The 21,576-nt window shown below is 43.0% G+C and overlaps 1 protein-coding gene across 1 annotated transcript in view; it reads left to right on the top strand.

Annotated features, from left to right (window-relative positions):
• LOC124798561 (BTB/POZ domain-containing adapter for CUL3-mediated RhoA degradation protein 3) overlaps positions 1 to 21,576 on the top strand; it is a 104,370-nt gene that overhangs the window by 17,422 nt on the left and 65,372 nt on the right. The window contains exon 2 of the mRNA XM_047262022.1: positions 4,169 to 4,428. Coding sequence (XP_047117978.1) covers positions 4,169 to 4,428 — 260 coding nt within the window. The remainder of the gene's footprint in view (positions 1 to 4,168; positions 4,429 to 21,576) is intronic.

Here is a 21,576-nt window from a genome sequence, read left to right on the forward strand (position 1 = left end):
TATGACATGAAAAACAGTTTTGGGTACTGTCAAACCTCAGTTGGCTTCATTGGGATTACAGATGTTCAACAGTATGTGTCATCATCAGTGTTCTGGCAAAGGGCAGGTTTTCACATGGTAGTTTCTCCAGGCTGTCTAGTCTTCTGCCATCCTCTTCAGGTCTGCATAATTTCATCTTCCGTTTATGTCATCTGTCATCGTGTATCTCCTTCTTCCTCTGTCTTCTCCCACAAACCAATCCTTCCAAAGCATCTGTTAGCAAGCACTCGCTTCTCAATAAATGTCCGAACCAGTTCTTTTTCCTTTCTCTTACAACCTTCAGCAGACATCTTCTCTCACCAATACTTTCCAATACTCTTTCATTGCTCACTCTTTCCATCCTGCTTATTCTCTCCATTCTCCTCCACATCCACATCTCAAATGCTTCTAACCTTTTTTCGTCCTCTTGTCTCAGTGTCCTTGTTTCTGCACATATTGTGCGACACACCAGCAAAACATTTGCCAAGCCTTTTCCATAGACCTTTATCTAATTTGCCACCTAAGAGTCTCCTCTTTCTGTTGAATGCCTCCTTCGCTATGGCAATTCGAGTTTTCACCTCCTGGTGACATCTCAAGTCTTCAGTTATTGTGCTTCCAAGATATTTAAATGCACTTACTTGGCTAATGGTAGATTGTGCTATTTTAATATTGGACAGTCTGCATCTTGTACTGATTACCATACTCTTTGTTTTTGCTGTGTTTATTTGCATCCCATATTCCACACAAGTGTTATTCAGATCTTTCAGCATGTTAATCACTGTCTGCTCACTTTCTGCCACTAAAACCATGTCATACATTCTGTTCTCTTTCGACCAATACATGTTTCTCTTTTTCCATATAAGCCTTTTGCAATAATCTCTTAAAAGTATGTGTTAAACAACATTGGGAAAAGGCAGCAACCTTGTCTAACACCTCATCCAATGCTGCTTCCTTCTGACATTTCATTTCCAATCCTTATCCTTACTTTCTGGTGTAAATATAGATTCTGTATCAGTTGCCTCTCTTTCCAATCTGCAAATAGTGTCTCTTGTTGTTTTTCCTCTTCTAAATCTGAACTGCTCCTCTGCAATCCATCTATCCAGCTTGCCATATAGCCTTCTGTTCAACACTCTCAGCAAGATTTTAGCTGCATGAGAAATTAGACTGATGGTCCTATGCTCTTCACATTTTTTAGTGTTTCTCTTTTTCTCTATTGGTATCATAACTGTTGCAAGGAAGTCCTCAGGCCATTCCCCTTTGCCGTATATCTCATTACAGAGGTAGACTATTTCTTTCCTTTTCTTGCCTTGTTTCCCAGACTCTTTAACAGTTCTGCTTGCAAATCATCAATTCCACATGCCTTCCTATTCATCATCTCCTTCAGTGCCTTTTCTACTTCTAATTCTGCTTCCAAGATGGTGAATCCCTTTCCATCTTCCAGCACATATTGCTCCTCTTCAACCTTAATTTCACTTTGTATTCCTTCCCCCTTATACAGACATTCAGTGTATTCTTGCCATCTGTTTAAAACCTCCTGTGGTTCTTCTGCTAGAGTGCCATCCGCTCTTTCTATTCACATGTTATTCCTCTTTCTTTTATGTTCAAAAACTATCTCACTAGCCAATCTATACATCATTTCTTACTTTCCCTTTCTCCATTTTCTCTATTTAATCGCATTTCTGTTTCATCCATTTTTCACTTGCTTCTTGTTTCTCTTCTTAATTCATTATTGTTTCCTGTACCTCTTTTTGCCTTCTTCAGTTTCTACATTTTTCCACTTTCTCTGCCCTTCCATCTTTTTCAACATGTTTTCTCTTATCCATTCTTTCCTGGTACTTTGGGATACTCTAATTCCTAGTACTTCTGTGGCAGAGTCCATGAGCCCTTCCCTTATTTTTATCCATTTGTCATTAACGCTTTCATCAACACTACCTCTTTCTGATTTTTCCATAAATCTGTTTTCCAAATCTGTTGCCTTTCCTACCTCTTTGAGTCTGTATATGTTTAGTCTTTCTTTTGCTTTACCTCTCAAGACTTTTTTCAACTTCACTCAAGACTTTTTTCAACTTCAGTCAAGACTTTTTTCAACTTCACTTGTATTTCTCCCATTACTAGGTTGTGGTCTGAATTTATATCTGCTCCTAGATAAGCTTTGGCATTCTTCAAACAGTTCCTAAACCTTTTTTGTATCAGGATGTAGTCTAACTGATATCTTTCCCTATTCAAATTTGATATCCATGTGCAACGTCTCCTTTTGTGGTGTTCAAATAATGTATTACTCACTGCTAATGAATTTTCTTTACAGAAACTAATTAGTCATTCACTTCTCTCATTTCTTATTCCTAATCCAAATTTTCCTACTGTATCTTCATCTCTTCCTTCACCCCCCACTGCATTCCAATCCCCCATGATGATAATGCAGGCATTTCTATTTTCTTTCTCGATGAGTTCTTGTATTTTCTCATAATATTCTTCCACTTCCTCATCTCTACGCTGTCTGGTTGGCATATATACCTGTATTAACACCAAATCTTTTGAACTGCCCCTCAGTCATATCATCATCACTCTTCCATCAATATATTGTATCTTCATTACCTTATTTTTCAGCTTTTGCGCTATCAATATTCCTACTCCATTTTCACCACTCTTGATTTCCCCTGAGTAAAAGAGCTTATAATCTCCACTTTGTATCTCCTCATCTCATTTCACACAAACTGAGGACATCTAATCTGTTCCTTTTCATCTCCTGTTTTGCATTCTCTAGCTTTCCTGCTTGCAGTAGCACATTCCATGTTCCAATCCTTATTTTTCCTTCCTTCACTGTCCCTTTCTTCCTTTCAAATATGTCTACTCTCATCAAATATGTCTACTCTCAATGTGTTCCCCTCCCAGAAATCCGAATGAGGGGAAGCTTTAATTTCGGATCTTTCACATGGAGAGACATACCATGTACTGCTTGGGAATGTAATGTGGTAGTTTCCTGTTACTTTCCACATAGGCGGTAGGATGACCAGCCTAAAATCAGCTGCTCACTATGAGTCAGACGCTGTCTGTAGCCGCCCCTCTGGGGTACAGTCGCTTGTTGTACTCTTTTTGTACCCAAAGAGAAATGTGCCTCTTCCGCCAACTTCACCGTTCTGAAAGACGCTTTCTCTGCCCAGTGTGTGTAGTGTCAATTAATTCATCTGATATAGAAATCCCACGTCACTTCTTTAATTATTGCTGCTCCAACCCTGCTGTACTGAGTTATATGGCACACCTGTTGCACTCAGGAGGACAACAGTTCAAATCCACGTCCAACCATCCAGATTTAAGTTTCTTGTGATTTCTCTAAATATTTTAACACACATGCAAGAACAGTTTTTTTGAAAGGGGGTGGCCAATTTCCTTCTTCCTCCTTGTACTCCGTCTGTAATGATCTTCTCTCCAGCCTGTCTAGCACAGTTTTTGTATACAATGAGATTTTCACTCTGCAGCGGAGTGTGTGCTGATATGAAACTTCCTGGCAGATTAAAACTGTGTGCCAGACCAAGACTTGAACTCCAGACCTTTGCCTTTTGCGGGCGAGTGCTCTACCAACTGAGCTACCCAAGCACGACTCACACCCCGTCCTCACAGCTTTACTTGTGCCAGTACCTCATCTCCTACCTTCCAAACTTTACAGAAGCTCTCCTGTGAACCTTGCAGAACTAGCACTCCTGAAAGAAAGGATATTGTGGAGACATGGCTTAGCCACAGCCTAAGGGATGTTTCCAGAATGAAATTTCCAGTCTGCAGCGGAGCGTACACTGATATGAAACTTCCTGGCAGATTAAAACTGTGTGCTGGACCGAGACTCAGTTGGTAGAGCACTTGCCCGCAAAAGGCGAAGGTCCTGAGTTCGAGTCTCCGTCCGGCACACAGTTTTAATCTGCCAGGAAGTTTCACAGTTTCTGTATACTTGCTCTGTCCACAGCTCGTCATCTCTTTCCCTTCCTTTCTATTGAATAGTCTTTGTACATTTGTGTGACAAATATGGCTACATTACTTATTTTCCTGTCTGTTTAAAACATTGCCATTTATTGATAAAATTTGTATTTCATATTGCAATACTCAGTTTCTTTCCATCATTGTGCATGCTATGATTTTAATATTGAAATATCTACTCCAGGTTGGATATTGATAGACCGCTGCGGAAAGCATTTTGGAACAATATTGAACTTCCTGCGCGACGGAACTGTTCCACTTCCGGAGAGCAGTAAGCAGATGGCAGAGCTGCTGGCTGAGGCCAAGTATTATTGCATTGCCGAGCTGGCGGAATCCTGTGAGCAAGCTCTAATGAAGAAGGAGCGAGACACTGAACCCATTTGCAGGGTTCCTCTTATAACATCACAAAAAGAGGAACAGCTGCTCATTAATTCAACATCAAAGGTCTGTATTTTCTGCAAATGGAGTGTGCACTTAACTAAGGTTGTGGAAGTAATTCATTTCTGGAACAATTTGGAAACAGTAGTTACCACTTACAAGTGATCTGTTGTTAATTTTCCCACCAGCATTACACAGGAAAGCAGTACAGTTCTTAAGTGAATGGCCTCTCTGATGCACAACTACCCACAGTAAAAAAACACCTAATTACATGAAGTGATATTGTGGAAAACAGAGTAATTAATGTGTAGACAATAAAGGTTCTAAGCAGCATTACAGGAGACTGACTATGGGGTTGTGTATGATGGAAATCAATTCTAAATTGTATGTATTTATAGATGGGGCTTTATCTATTTTTAACAGTTGCTTCCTGAAGAAAACAAGTAGTGAGTAACAAGTCATCAAAACAGCCATTTATTACAAAAGATATCAAAATGTGTGAGGAAAAGGAAAGTGTTTCAAATAGTTAGAGCAAAGAGAGAAGTAAGGCTAATTACATATTACAAGAAATACTTAACTGTTTTAAGGAAAGTGATAAAAAATCTCTCTAAATGTTGGAAATGAATAATTCATATAATGAAATTAAATGTGTATCTGCAATAGTTGAAAGAAAAACCAGGAAATCAGTTGAGAAATGTGAGGCCTTCATTATTAAAGAAAATTGAAAAATAATAAATGATAGCAGTCAGGTGTCCATCATATTTAGTAATCACTTCCTGGAAGTAGCTCAGAAGATTGGCAGGGCTAGTTCATGGGACAGAGCAATACAATTAAAGTTATGCAAAACTTGAATAAAAAATTGACAACTGGTATTTTCTGCATATACAGGGTGCCCCAGCTCCCAAATGTGCAAAATTTTTATTTAAAATTTACAGATAAGCTACTTTTTCATCCATCACCTTTCTGCAGATACAACAATAGTCGACCGTTTCACTTCTGAATAGGCCAAATTGTCACCAGCAAAACTGTCTTGCCAATCAAACCATGCTGCAGGATCACCTGACTTGTGAAACTGAAGGCTCTCAGAGGCACAGTCAAAAAAATTTCTCCTTTGTTCGAAGCTGCCACCTAGAGCAGTCACTAACTGGCTGAGCTTCTTTACTTTTGCATTTCCCTTCTCCTCCAGGATGGGTCTGGGGCTACTGGAGCTACATTCTCGTCCCCCTGGGAATCCTTGCTATGTAATCCCAATGAGCAAATAAATTGATAAGTTTCTTTTTCTGAACGTGAGTATCATATTAATTATAGCCGATGCTGTTTTGCATTCCTGACTACATCTCCAAGAGGGTGCATGGTGACTTGTCAAAAGCATTTCCTACCAGATAAGTTCAAATATTGTATCATCAGAGGCCTTGCGGGTAACTGTCTAACTAAAAGGATGCAGAGTGTAGCATTAAGAAACTTGTGGAGTGTACACAATCAAATAGCATCCTCAGAATGGGGAGTGGTCACTACAGTATACCACAGGTATCAGTGTTGGGTGTGCTCTTGTTCCTGTTATATGAAAATGATCATCTGTCACATCCAAGAAACAAAAAATAGTTCTCTTTCCTGACAATGGGAGTATTATAATCAATCCTAATGGAGTAACTTCAACACATGAATATGTAAATATTATTTTCCGGAAAATTAATAACAGGTCTCGGCAAGTGGATTGTCACTGAATTTATTAAAACACAATGCACACAGTTAACAAGGCTTCTGTAAACTGTATCATGTTATATTTTAAATCACTATCTCCAACATTGCAGCTTCTGGGTCTACTGGCTATGGGACCAGTAGACCGAGGAGGAGGCCAAACATTTGTGATAGTTACTTACAATATGACACTGTACAATACCTGGAAATCTTTTATGTTAATACACTTGGGACACAGAAGCTTATGCAATTATAATAATATTTGCAGTTCAGTACTACTCAGGGCCTGATCACACCATTAGAAATAATGCATGAGGATAAATCGGGAAATTAAACAGAATATTCTAAATTCTTAAGTGCTTATATTGATAAGAACATGAACTGGAAGTCAAATGCTACATATCTTCTTAAATGATTAAACTCTGCAGCTTTTGTGTTACAGATAATATAACATTTTGGAGATGAAAGTTGACGCCCTGCGCCTCCCTTGACTTCCCTTGACTTCTGGTGTCATATTCTGGCATGATCTGTCGCTTAGGGAAAAAATTATTTATTACACAGAAGCATGCTATAATAATAATGTGTGGTGTACACTCTGGAACCTCTTGTAGGCAGTTCTTTAGTTGGGCGTACTGAAAGCAGCCTCAGATGCATTTATTTCTCTCGGAAGTTTGTTGTCAAGAATCAGTCACAGTTTAAACACAACTAATAAATACTAGGAGGTGAAGAAATTTACAATATTGATCACTCAGCCTTAAAGTGACACAGAAGGGAATGAAGAATTCAATCAACAATCTTTGATGACGTAGCCTGTGATACAAATCAGTCGCACCTGCAGTTGCCCCTAGTGACAATTCATTTAAGTTTACAAGTATGAAAAAGGACCCATAATGGGAGAACCCAGATTTTAATGACCTGAAAATATCAGTAAAATGACATCAAAAAGAAAATTCCTACCAGATTAAATGTGTGTGGCAGACCAAGACTCAAATCTGGGACCTTTGCCTCTCACACGCAAGTTCTCTACCAACTGATCTACCTGAGCATGATTCACAATTGGTTCTCAAAACTTTACTTCTACCAGTACCTCGTCTCCTGCGTTCCAAACTTTATAAAAGTGCTCCTGCCTTACTTGTGGGACTAGCACACCTGGAAGAACAGATATTGCAGAGCCACAGCCTGGAAGACTGTTCCCAGAATGAAATTTCTGGGCCTCTAGGGCACCTTCAGTAGATTTTATGTTTTTTTAGCTCCCTCATGAGGATGTCCAACATACACTATGGTGCAACAGGACCCAGAGTGGTGCTTGACATAGTTTGGTTACTTTTCAATGATGGAGGAGAACACTTCATCAGAATTACACACAACTTGATATAAGAGAAGCCACCATCAAGGAGCCGAACCCCCCCCCCCCCCCCCCCCCCCCCCCCCCCCGCCCCGGGGGTGCGCGCAACTCTTTTGCAGGTTCGTGCTTGGCTACCATCCTCATGCTATTCTTTTTCCCCTCCCTTGGGGATCATGTCTGAGGCATTTTTGGGAATGTTCTGCAATTTCTATAGCTGACATAAGAACAGTCTCACCACTTTCTTTTCATTCTTTTTTTCCTTTCTGTATTCACCTTCTCATATCCTTCCTTCACTTTGGTGTTTGTGGCTCCCTTTTTTTTTTCTCCCTGTGCACTCCTGAAGTGCGGCCCATGCATCTGATGTGTAACAGGTGGCTTGGTAACGTGTAATTCCCAGCCCCTGGTTGACTGGTAGGGTACACATGTACCGCCTGATACAGGCCAGGCCCAGGTAGGGGTGACTGCCTGAGCTGCTACCTTCCCAAATTGCCAGTTGCTTCCTATGTTAGGTGTTTGGAAGGTGTGACCTGAGGTGTGAACAATCACCTAAGGTGGGTGAGCCCCCCTCTGAGGGGGATCCCCAGTTGGAAGAAGCATGCCATTGGAGACCCTGGCAATAGTGCGGGATTTTCTCACAATGAGCCAGTCATCATCTTTGTAACCCAAGTATAGCAAATGTAAACGGAATGAATTTCCCGATACAGAGACCCTTCCAGCGGCACCACAGTTCCTTGCGGTTTCACATACCAAAGATGGTCAATCCTTTGCAATGATAAATACGTTTCTAATTCAGAAAGGTGTTGATCCAATTGCCAGTCCTGTGAGATCTTGCTCTCATTTGCACTTTGCTTTTGGAGACTACTTTTGATTCTCAAGCATAACAACTGTTTGCCGCTTCGCTTTTCCATAGCTATCCTGTTTGTGTCGAGGCCCATAGAAGTCTTTAATTCTTCCTGTGCTGTTATTTACAGTAGGCTGCTCGATGTTCTGACCGAGGCAGAAATCCAAACGTACCTCTCTGATCAGGATGTCATTGGCATCCAGTGTGTGATGAAAAACGTAAATGCATCCTTAGTGCCCACAGGCACTCTTTTTCTCACCTTTGATAGAGTGGTGTATTGATCCGAGATCAAAGCAGCCTATGAAGCTATTACATTCTGACTGTACATTCCAAACCCGATGCGCTGCTGCCAGTGTTACAGTTTCATCCACACTTGAATGTCTTGTCGACACCCGGCCAAATGTGTAACACGTGGTAGAGATACCCACGAGGGCGATTGTCCACCTCCTTCTCCCACTGTATCAACAGCATTGGCGACCATGCCACCTCCTCTCATGATTTTTCCATGTATCTCGATGAGTGGGCTGTCCAAGAGATTCGGGTAAAGGGAAAAGTGCCTTATCCATTCGCTTGCAAGTTACTGGCTAGTCGCAAACCCTACGTTCTACTGTCTGGCACTTACAGAACTGTTCTTGCTACATCTCACTCGATGAAGGACATGGCCATGCGGACATTTGACCTAAGATTCAGCACTGAGGTTGTGAAATTGCCCAGTGTCATGGTAGCATCGCTGTCCATTTGTCCAGCTGTGCAAAAAGCCACCGTACATTAGCCTCCCAGGGTGAAATCACCTGCTACACAACCAGCAGGGCAGGAAGGACAGAAGTACTCCTGCAAAGACTTCCTACCTCTCTCCAGCCAATGAACATCTGAGTCTTCCTCTGCCAACCAGAAGGGCTCCAGGAAGTCAAACAATGTTAAATGGTCTTCTCCTTCGCCAACTCGGAGATCCTCGTTGACAGTGTCGCCATGCGATATCCTTGGGCTGTCGATCTCAGTGTCACTGGTGCACACTGCAACCATTTTTCTGCCCTGGGTTCTGCAGATCAACAGAGGGAGAGAGCCGACGCTTCTGTAGATCTCATAGAGCAGGATCCTGTAGCAGTGAATCTTTGAAGGCTGGCACTCGGCAGCTGCCGAGGTGACACCCCTTCATTTTTTCCCTCTTCCCCTTTCCTCGTTATGGCTCTCCTTCAATGGTACGTTCGTGGCCTTTGATCAAACAAGGATGATTTACCGCTGCTCTTACAATCCCAGCGTCTGCTAGTTCTCTGTGTCCAGGAAGCAAAATGTCATCTTCACGACTGCTTTGAGCTCTCACATTTCTTTCCAACCCATTTTGACCTACCTCCAGAGGACGGCATTTCATCTTGTGGAGGAATCGTGTTGCTCATACAGGATGACATTTATAGTCAACCCATCTCCTTGACTACCCGCCTTCAAGCTGTTGCAATTTGCCTTTTCCTTCCTCACTTAAACTTCTCCCTTTGTACCGTTTGCACCCCTTCCATCATTTGATGTCACCAGGGCAGAGTTCCTCCAGCTTATGGGGTAGCTACCTCACCCTTTTTGCTGCTCAGTGACATTAATGTGCACCATCCCCTTTAGGGTTCTCCACGAACATGTCTGAGAGGTGCCCTCTTGGCCGACCTTCACAATTGGCTTAATCTCTTCTGCCTTAACACAGTCTCCACACACACCTATTTCCATTTGGACCTATCTTTCTGCACTGCCCAACTTGCCCATCGTCTCGAGTGATCTGTTCTCTCTAACACATACTTGAGCAACCATTTCTCGTGTGCTATCCGTTTGCTGACCCCTACCCCACCTACGTGCACACCCAAATGGCTGTGTACTGAAGTTGACTGGAGGCATTACTCCTTCCTGGTGACCTTTGGTGAACTACATTTCCCCAGTTGCGATAACCAGGTATGATACCTTACAAATGTTACCCTTCCCACACAAAACATTCCATTCTTCGCACTTCCTCTTTATCAAGCCGTGTCCCGAACCATTGGGGGACTGAGCTGTGCTGCGTCACAATTCACAGAGACTTGCTCTCTGTGTTTTTAACTGTCATCCTACGATGGCAAACTGCATTCATTATAAATAGTTGCATGCACAGTGTTGTTGTGTTCTTCAGGACAGCAAAAAATCTAGCTGAATTTTGCTCTTTTAAGAGTTCCACCCCCTCTTCCGTTGTGTGGGACAACCTCCGATGGCCCTCTAGAACCAAGACCCATTTCCCAGTTTCCAGCCTGACAGTAGCAGACAATGTCATCACAGACCATATTGCTATCTCCAACATCTTGGGCTGTTATGTTGTGGAGCTTTCAAGATCCTTCCACTGTCACCTTGCCTTCCTCCATCAGAAATGACAGGAGTAGTTTCGGGTCATATCCTTCTCTTCTCAGAATTGTGAGTGCTACACTGCCGCCTTTACTATGAGGGACCTAGATCATGTTCTCACTTCATCGTGATCCTTAGCCATTCAGATGTTGCAGCACTTTTCTCTTGTAGGAATGGAACTTTCTGCTTCATACATATTACCACATCTGGACAGAGGGCACGTTTCTCAGACAGTGGTGTGATGCCACTTTCATACCCATACCTAAGCTCAGTAAGAACAAACACCTTCCTTCTAGCTACTGCCACATTTCTCTCACTAGCTCACTAGCGGTGTCTGCGAGGTGATGGAATGCATGATTCACACCTGGCTGGTATGGTGGCTTGAGTGTCGCAATTTACTAACAGTGGCAGTGTGTGGATTTTGAGCACACCATTGTGCAGTTGACCATCTTGTCACTTTATCCACCCACGTCACAAATGGTTTTCTGTGGAAATCCCAGACTGTGGCCATGTTTACTGATTTGGAGAAAAATCAAGACACCTGCTGGAGGACTGGTATCCTCTGTACACTATACACATGGGGCTTCTGTGGCCGCCTGCATTATTTCCTTCAGGAATTTTTAAAAGACCAAGCTTTCAAGGTACATATGGGTTCTGCCTTGTTGGACACCTTTATCCAGAAAAATTGTGTGCATCAGTGTTCCGTCCTGAGCATAGTCCTCTTTGCTATCGCCATTAACCCTCGCTGTTCACCTCCAGCTCCCTTATCGTTGATGATTTTGCCACCTATTGCAGTTCTTCATGGACTACTTGTCTTATTGAGTGATGTTTTCACCAGTGTCTCAATCACCTTCACCCATGGATCATGAAAAATGGCTTCAGTTTCTCCACTGACAAAACTGTTTCTATGAATTTCTGGCAGTGAAATTAGTTTTTTCCACTGTCTGTACATCTTTGGCCTGTTGCTCTTCTGTTTGTTGAAACTACTAAATTCCTGGGGCTCTTGAACTTCCTTGGTGCTCCCATGTGTCTTACCTGGCAGCCCTCTGTATGCGGTCCCTCAATGTCCTACGTGTCCTCACTGGTGCTTCCTGGGGAACAGATCTTGCCATCCTCCTCCATTTGTACCAGTCCTTTGCCAGTTCAAAACTAGATTGTGGGTGTTTTGTTTATGCATCCCCAAGTCCGGCCCTCTTACACTGTCTTAATACTATCCACCATTGTGGCATTCGTTTGGCCACTGTCACCTTTTACTCTAGCCTGGTTTAGAGTCTGTATGCAGATTGATCACAAATATGGGGCACGTCCCTCTTTTTTATTACCTCTTGGAGTTCACTTTTGGCGCTTCCTCCGGCAGCTTTACTTCACCCTAACAGCCACTTTCCCGGTGGGTGTGAAACCTTCACCACCTTGGCTTTGTGCAGAAGTCCGTGTTCACCTTGTCCTTCATAGGCACTACTCCAGCCTCGCTCTATCACCTACAGTTTCAAGACCCTCATGCGGAACTTCACAATAGTACATTTGTGTACACTGATGGCTCTCTGACTGACCATGGTGTTGGGTGTGCCTGTGTCACTGGCACTGAAGTTTTTCAACATCAGCTTCTGGAACACTGCCCAGTATATAAAGCAGAGCTTTTTGCCCCTGTATCAGCCCATGCATTACATCTGGTGACACAGGCTTTTCAGTTGCATCATCTGCTCCGACTCTCTTGGTGCCCTTCAATGTCTGTGTGTGCTGTACGGGTCCAAGAAGGCTGTCACTTGCTCTGCCGTGATGAAGCCACTGTGATGGTTATGTGGGTTCCTAGTCGCGTCCGTCTGACAGGAAACAAGGCTGCTGATGCTGCTGCCAAGATTGCAGTCCTCGAACCTGAGCCTACTCGTTCATACATTCCTTCTGATGATCTCTGTGTTGCCATCTGTCAGCAGTTGGTGTCCATTTGGTACCACGACTGGTCCTCCCCTCACAAGAAGCAGCTCCAGGTTATTAAGCCTCTCCCAGTTGCTTGGATACCTCCTCTCACCGTTAGATCATTTCAGGTAGGTTGCACCTCGGGCACTGTCTTTTCAGCCATGGCTGCTCACCCACCCCTTTTTACTCACTGCTCTCAATCTTTGATGGTCTGCCATTTCCTGACAGAATGCCCTTTTTTAACCCCTTACATTCTCATTTGTGTTAGCCCTCTGAGATATCGGCCGTTTTAGCAAATGGTGCGTGGGCTGTCGACCGCGTTTTACTTTTTATCTGTCGTAGCAATATAGTGAAGGCCATTTAATCTTTAGTTCAGGACCTCCATTTCTCCATGATGTATTTTATAGATCTATCTCCCCATCCTTGGTTTTAGCTGTCTTCTCTTGCATCGTTTGGGATTAACACGTAGTTGTTGTTAACTTTTCTCTTTGTCTTTGTGTCCTATATGTCTGACATGGGTGTTTGTGACCCTCATTGGTTTTGTGCCCTAAAACTAAACAAAACATCAAGGATGAAGTCTGTGTTCCTTGTGATTTTAGCTTTGACTGGATTTCCTAGTTGAAAGAGGTCTGATTCTATTGTGAGGCACATTATTCCATGGTCATCAAAAATATTTAATGGATAAGGGACTAATTCAAAGGCAAAACTGTTGTGATGCCTTGATGTCAAAAGGGATTAAACAGAAAATTGTACCAGATCTGACAGAGATTGGTTCACCATTCATCTTGACTGTACACTTAACAGCTCGCCTCCTTAAAGTTTTTCCCTTGAATATATTCCATACTTTTCCCCTGTTGTTAGGTGCTCTTTACAGGCTTACAATAAACACAGGTAATTAATGCAGAACACTAGAAATTACCTATTTGAATCATTAAATTAATAAATAGAGCTAACTACTGAAGTAGGTAGGTACCTAAATAAATCACCCCTAAATCTGCATATTTGGACAAATATAGATGATTTTGGACTCAAAGTATTTTGACTTCATAAGAGTGTCTTAGCAGGAATTTAGTGTCACGAATACTTTCATGTTTTTATTTGTATCTTTGCAGAGTAGTGAGTAAATTTTAAAATTTAGGAGCTCTTTTTAAGCACAGGTTGATGATTCTTCTGGGTAAACCTGGAATTCTCAGGGAATTACAGTTTACCTGGAAAAATCGGGGAATTTCAGGAAATTTCTGGGAATTCTGCATTTTTAACCTACCATTGTAATTGAGTGCCACTGAGTTTTATAAATCAGAAATTTTAAAGTATTTAATATCTCAAATTGTACTAATTATATGAAGATTCGAGAATGAAATTTTCACTCTGCAGCAGCATGTGTGCTGATATGAAACTTCCTGGCAGATCAAAATTGTGTGCCGGAAAGAGACTTGAACTCAGTAAGTAGAGTTCAGGTCTTGGTCTGACACACAGTTTTAATCTGCCTGGAAGTTTTATATGAATATTATTTCATATAAGTTATCAATGTTTTAAAAACTGTGGTTGAAATACTGCTTATGACTGCTACATAGCCCAGCTGAGAGGAAATAAGTCATTATTGTGGTATGCTGCCCCCACCCTCCTCTCACCATTAATTTATCAGAAACTTCTTGATACTATCTTCCTCCTAACACCCAGAATTCATAGGGATTTTTTTTTTTTCTGAAGCATAATTTAATGGTCTACAACTTTCATGAGTGACAATTTTTTATTTGGAGTAGCCATTTTGGACTTAGACATTGGAATATGAGCATAACTCATTTTACACCAAATTGGTAAAAATTGCCAGTATTTGATGATTGATTGTGCTAAACAACTGGACTAATTTTAACTCTTGATTGAGTCATTCAGCATGAAGTTTTATGATCTTTCATTTTGTTGTTTTGAAAATGTCCTGTGGGATATATTGTTTCCAAATTACTACTGGAAAACAAAGAAATCCAAAAATTTCATGGTTTTTTTGCTGTTCAGAATTTTAGCACTATCCCAAAACCACCACAAAATCATTTGACTCTTATTTGGGATGCCTAATGGACGATAAATAGTTTGGACAAGAAGAGAATAGCTTTCGAAATGTGGTGCTACAGAAGAATGCTGAAGATTAGATGGGTAGATCATGTAACTAATGAGGAGGTATTGAATACAATAGGGGAGAAGAGGATTTTGTGGCACAACTTGACAAGAAGAAGGGACCGGTTGGTAGGGTATGTTCTGAGGCATCAAGGGATCACAAATTTAGCATTGGAGGGCAGCGTGGAGGGTAAAAATCATAGAGGTAGACCAAGAGATGAATACACTAAGCAGATTCAGAAGGATGTAGGTTGCAGTAAGTACTGGGAGATGAAGAAGCTGCATCAAACCAGTCTCAAGACTAAAGACCACAACAACAACAACAACAACAACAACGACAATGCCGATTAAAATTATTTCCAGCTTGTGTATGTTTATTGCCCAGTACAGATTTTTTTCAGGCTAATATTCCTGGGCTACATATGCTCGATGGAACTTTAAGTTGGGGGAACGGGCAGGTCAGCCCATTTACCACATATCCTCTCATTCCAAGAACTACTCCACCTAAGCTGTTTAATGCGATCACACATTGTCAAGCTTAAAAAGGAGGTCAGGGCAAATGTACCACTGAAAAGATGCTCATAGGGGAAGAGTAGTGTAACAATGTTGACCTTTGAATGTACTGTGTTCAAAGATTTGGATGTTAGTACACCCATGCAACATCATACCTACCCACACGCATGACCTCGACCACCAAAACAATCATTTTGAACGGTGCTGGGCAATCGTTTCAGTGACTGTGTGTTATGGTGTGACGCATAATATTCCATATTGACCTTCAAATCTTTGAACCTGATACACGCACACCAGTCAACGTTATTGTGATACTGTACTCCTTCCGCCATGTGCAAATTTCCAGGGGTGCATTCAGCCATGACTTAATTTTTATGGATGACAATAAATAACGTTGCAACATGTCCACATGCACCAATGACCATCGAGCTGTTGTCAGCCATGCTGGTGGAGGAGTGGACCACTCTACCACAAGAATTCCTTATCAACCTCATGGCCGGCATGGGAGCACCTCGCAGAGCATGGCCACTGCCATCCATGGTAATCACACGCTCTATTACAAACCTTGTCCCATTTTTTGTGATGTCGAGGTTGACATCAGTGCAATTATTGTTTATGAACGAAGGTGCCGTTTCTACTCATCTCATTACATATTTCTTTCTGTTATGTTCTGTACTATATCATAGTAGTTCTCTCTGTGTGTATAGTTGAAGTTTCTTTGGGCTGTGTTACCAGGCAGTGACACATCATGCGAAAGTTACTTTTGTCATAAGTTTTGCACTTGAGTGTATTGTCAACTGTTCGAATATACCCTTGAGCAACATTATTGCATGTATCCTAAAGACATGTCTTGTGCATTCTTGCTGACATTAAAAGAATGATTTGTTGCATCTTAAAGGAAATTAGACAAAGATGTCTAAGGTTTGTATTTTATTACTTACAAACAATGCATAGGTCATAATGGAAGAAAGATTACATGTCAACAAACTCCAAGCATTACTAATAAATGGTAATAAATGAAATGAAGCTGTCATTTGACTGAACGATGAAACTACTGCATGTGTATGTGGTCCCATTAATGGTTTGCGTGATGAGAATACTGTCTCGGAAATGTTTCCTTCCTTGGGAATGATAGTTACCCTTCCAGTTTTCATGTTACTAGGCTCGCATATCTAAATAAACCTCGAATGGCTATTGCCACTTGGCATTTATTTCAATATTGCTGGCCAAGACAGGGTATTAACTATCTGACAGTGATCAAATACTCTCCGGGGTCTCTAACTCTTTGGTCAGTTCGTGCTAGGCCATCACGAGGCCCCAGCCTTTGCAGCACCTTTCCCTTTCTGTATTGCATGTCTGCTCTCCTTCTATTCTTTTTTCCCCTTCCTTGGGGAACCTGTCTTGGGTATTTTTTGGGAATAAATGTTGGTTTCGATAGCCCAGTCTCAGAACAGTCCCTCATCTGCTTTTCTTTCTTTCTTTCTTTGTTCTCTGTCTCCTCCCCTTCCTCTGCTTCAGTATTTGAAGTTTCCCTTTGTTTATTCTTCCTCCCTGTGCTCTCCTGAAGGCCAAGCCATGCTTTTTTGACATGTAACAGGTGACTGGGTAATGCGTAATTACCAGCCCTCGGGTGACAGGTAGGGTTCATACATCCCCTACTACCAGAGGCTAGGCCCAGGGAGGGGTGGTTGCCTGAGCTCTGAGGGAGTGCCCCCCCCCCCCCCCTCCTCCAGTTGTAATGAGCATGCTGTCACAGACACTGGCAATCATGAGGGATTTTTTCACATTGAGCCAGTCACCATCTCAGTCTACTTCCACTGAATGTAAGCGGAATGAGGCTAAAGATTCAAAGACTCTCCCCGCTGCACCTCAGTTCCTCGTGGTATGTGTATCAAAAGAGGTCAGTCCTTTAAGTTTTCACTCTCTTTATTATTCAGAAAGGTGTTGATGCAGTTGCAGGCCCTGTGAAGTCCTGCTCTCACTTATACACTCCTGGAAATTGAAATAAGAACACCGTGAATTCATTGTCCCAGGAAGGGGAAACTTTATTGACACATTCCTGGGGTCAGATACATCACATGATCACACTGACAGAACCACAGGCACATAGACACAGGCAACAGAGCATGCACAATGTCGGCACTAGTACAGTGTATATCCACCTTTCGCAGCAATGCAGGCTGCTATTCTCCCATGGAGACGATCGTAGAGATGCTGGATGTAGTCCTGTGGAACGGCTTGCCATGCCATTTCCACCTGGCGCCTCAGTTGGACCAGCGTTCGTGCTGGACGTGCAGACCGCGTGAGACGACGCTTCATCCAGTCCCAAACATGCTCAATGGGGGACAGATCCGGAGATCTTGCTGGCCAGGGTAGTTGACTTACACCTTCTAGAGCACGTTGGGTGGCACGGGATACATGCGGACGTGCATTGTCCTGTTGGAACAGCAAGTTCCCTTGCTGGTCTAGGAATGGTAGAACGATGGGTTCGATGACGGTTTGGATGTACCGTGCACTATTCAGTGTCCCCTCGACGATCACCAGTGGTGTACGGCCAGTGTAGTAGATCGCTCCCCACACCATGATGCCGGGTGTTGGCCCTGTGTGCCTCGGTCGTATGCAGTCCTGATTGTGGCGCTCACCTGCACGGCGCCAAACACGCATACGACCATCATTGGCACCAAGGCAGAAGCGACTCTCATCGCTGAAGACGACACGTCTCCATTCGTCCCTCCATTCACGCCTGTCGCGACACCACTGGAGGCAGGCTGCACGATGTTGGGGCGTGAGCGGAAGACGGCCTAACGGTGTGCGGGACCGTAGCCCAGCTTCATGGAGACGGTTGCGAATGGTCCTCGCCGATACCCCAGGAGCAACAGTGTCCCTAATTTGCTGGGAAGTGGCGGTGCGGTCCCCTACGGCACTGCGTAGGATCCTACGGTCTTGGCGTGCATCCGTGCGTCGCTGCGGTCCGGTCCCAGGTCGACGGGCACGTGCACCTTCCGCCGACCACTGGCGACAACATCGATGTACTGTGGAGACCTCACGCCCCACGTGTTGAGCAATTCGGCGGTACGTCCACCCAGCCTCCCGCATGCCCACTATACGCCCTCGCTCAAAGTCCGTCAACTGCACATACGGTTCACGTCCACGCTGTCGTGGCATGCTACCAGTGTTAAAGACTGCGATGGAGCTCCGTATGCCACGGCAAACTGGCTGACACTGACGGCGGCGGTGCACAAATGCTGCGCAGCTAGCGCCATTCGACGGCCAACACCGCGGTTCCTGGTGTGTCCGCTGTGCCGTGCGTGTGATCGTTGCTTGTACAGCCCTCTCGCAGTGTCCGGAGCAAGTATGGTGGGTCTGACACACCGGTGTCAATGTGTTCTTTTTTCCATTTCCAGGAGTGTATAATGGGACTGTGCTGCTGGAGACCAATAGTGATTTTCAAGCCCAACAATTGCTTACAGCTTCACTCCTCCATGACTTTTGCGTTCACATTGAGGCACATTGAACGCTGAATTCTTTGCGTGGAGTTATTTACACATGACTGTGTGATGGTCTGACTGAGGGAGAAATCCAAACTTACCTCCCTGATCAGGGCATCACTGGTCCATCAGGTAATGAAAAAGGTTGATGGAACCTTAGTGCACATACACGCTCTTTTTCTCATGTTTGGTTGAGTAGCGCTTACATTGAAGATCAAAGCAGGCTATGAAGTAGTCATGGTCTGGCAATGAGACGCGCTGCTAGCAGTGTCAGCATTACAAACACACTTGCATGTCCTGTCAAAACATGGCCAAAGGTGTTACTTCTGGTAGCGATGCTCAAGACAGTGAATGCCTGCCTGCTCCTACTCCTCCTCCTCCCCCCCCCCCCCCCACCCCCACTGTATCAATTGTAATAACAGCCATGCTGCCTGTTCCCGTGAATGTCCCATGGATCTCAGTGAGAGGGCCGTCCAGGAGATCCAAGTCATTCGTAACTTGTTGGCTAGTCGAAAGCCCTGCATTTAACCATCCAGAACTTAAAGTAGGATGAAAGGAATAATCCTGTTGTTGTTGTTGTCGTTGTTGTTGCGGTCTTCAGTCCTGAGACTGGTTTGATGCAGCTCTCCATGCTACTCTATCCTGTGCAATCTTCTTCATCTCCCAGTACCTACTGCAACCCACATCCTTCTGAATCTGCTTAGTGTATTCATCTCGTGGTCTACCTCTACGATTTTTACCCTCCACGCTGCCCTCCAATGCTAAATTTGTGATCCCTTGATGCCTCAAAACATGTCCTACCAACCGATCCCTTCTTCTAGTCAAGTTGTGCCACAAACTTCTCTTCTCCCCAATCCTATTCAATACCTCCTCATTAGTTACGTGATCTACCCACCTTATCTTCAGCATTCTTCTGTAGCACCACATTTCGAAAGCTTCTATTCTCTTCTTGTCCAAACTAGTTATCGTCCACGTTTCACTTCCATACATGGCTACACTCCATACAAATACTTTCAGAAACGACTTCCTGACACTTAAATCTATACTCGATGTTAACAAATTTCTCTTCTTCAGAAACGCTTTCCTTGCCATTGCCAGTCTGCATTTTATATCCTCTCTACTTCGACCATCATCAGTTATTTTGCTCCCCAAATAGCAAAACTCCTTGACTACTTTAAGTGTCTCATTTCCTAATCTAATTCCCTCAGCATCACCCGATGTAATTTGACTACATTCCATTATCCTCGTTTTGCTTTTGTTGATGTTCATCTTATATCCTTCTTTCAAGACACTGTCCATTCCGTTCAACTGCTCTTCCAAGTCCTTTGCTGTCTCTGACAGAATTACAATGTCATCGACGAACCTCCAAGTTTTTACTTCTTTTCCATGAATTTTAATACCTACTCCGAATTTTTCTTTGCTTTCCTTTACTGCTTGCTCAATATACAGATTGAATAACATCGGGGACAGGCTACAACCCTGTCTCACTCCTTTCCCAACCACTGCTTCCCTTTCATGCCCCTCGACTCTTATAACTGCCATCTGGTTTCTGTACAAATTGTAAATAGCCTTTCACTCCCTGTATTTTACCCCTGCCACCTTCAGAATTTGAAAGAGAGTATTCCAATTAACATTGTCAAAAGCTTTCTCTAAGTCTACAAATGCTAGATACGTAGGTTTGCCTTTTCTTAATCTTTCTTCTAAGATAAGTCGTAAGGTTAGTATTGCCTCACGTGTTCCAACATTTCTACGGAATCCAAACTGATCTTCCCCGAGGTCCGCTTCTACCAATTTTTCCATTCGTCTGTAAAGAATTCGCGTTAGTATTTTGCAGCTGTGACTTATTAAACTGATAGTTCGGTAATTTTCACATCTGTCAACACCTGCTTTCTTTGGGATTGGAATTATTATATACTTCTTGAAGTCTGAGGGTATTTCGCCTGTCTCGTACATCTTGCTCACCAGATGGTAGAGTTTTGTCATGACCGGCTCTCCCAAGGCCATCAGTAGTTCTAATGGAATGTTGTCTACTCCCGGGGCCTTGTTTCGACTCAGGTCTTTCAGTGCTCTGTCAAACTCTTCACGCAGTATCTTATCTCCCATTTCGTCTTCGTCTACATCCTCTTCCATTTCCATAATATTGTCCTCAAGTACATCGCCCTTGTATAAACCCTCTATATACTCCTTCCACCTTTCTGCCTTCCCTTCTTTGCTTAGAACTGGGCTTCCATCTGAGCTCTTGATATTCATACAAGTGGTTCTCTTCTCTCCAAAGGTCTCTTTAATTTTCCTGTAGGCAGTATCTATCTTACCCCTAGTGAGACAAGCCTCTATATCCTTACATTTGCCCTCTAGCCATCCCTGCTTAGCCATTTTGCACTTCCTGTCGATCTCATTTTTGAGACGTTTGTATTCCTTTTTGCCTGCTTCATTCACTGCATTTTTATATTTTCTCCTTTCATCAATTAAATTCAATATTTCTTCTGTTACCCAAGGATTTCTATTAGCCCTTTCCCTTTTTACCTACTTTATCGTCTGCTGCCTTCACTACTTCATCCCTCAGAGCTACCCATTCTTCTTCTACTGTATTTCTTTCCCCCATTCCTGTCAATTGTTCCCTTATGCTCTCCCTGAAACTCTCTACAACCTCTGGTTCTTTCAGCTTATCCAGGTCCCATCTCCTTAAATTCCCACCTTTTTGCAGTTTCTTCAGTTTTAATCTGCAGTTCATAACCAATAGATTGTGGTCAGAATCCACATCTGCCCCTGGAAATGTCTTACAATTTAAAACCTGGTTCCTAAATCTCTGTCTTACCATTATATAATCTATCTGATACCTTTTAGTATCTCCAGGATTCTTCCAGGTATACAACCTTCTCTTATGATTCTTGTACCAAGTGTTAGCTATGATTAAGTTATGCTCTGTGCAAAATTCTACAAGGCGGCTTCCTCTT

Source organism: Schistocerca piceifrons, chromosome 1 (genome assembly GCF_021461385.2).
Source record: "Schistocerca piceifrons isolate TAMUIC-IGC-003096 chromosome 1, iqSchPice1.1, whole genome shotgun sequence".
NCBI classification, from domain to species: Eukaryota; Metazoa; Arthropoda; class Insecta; order Orthoptera; family Acrididae; genus Schistocerca; species Schistocerca piceifrons.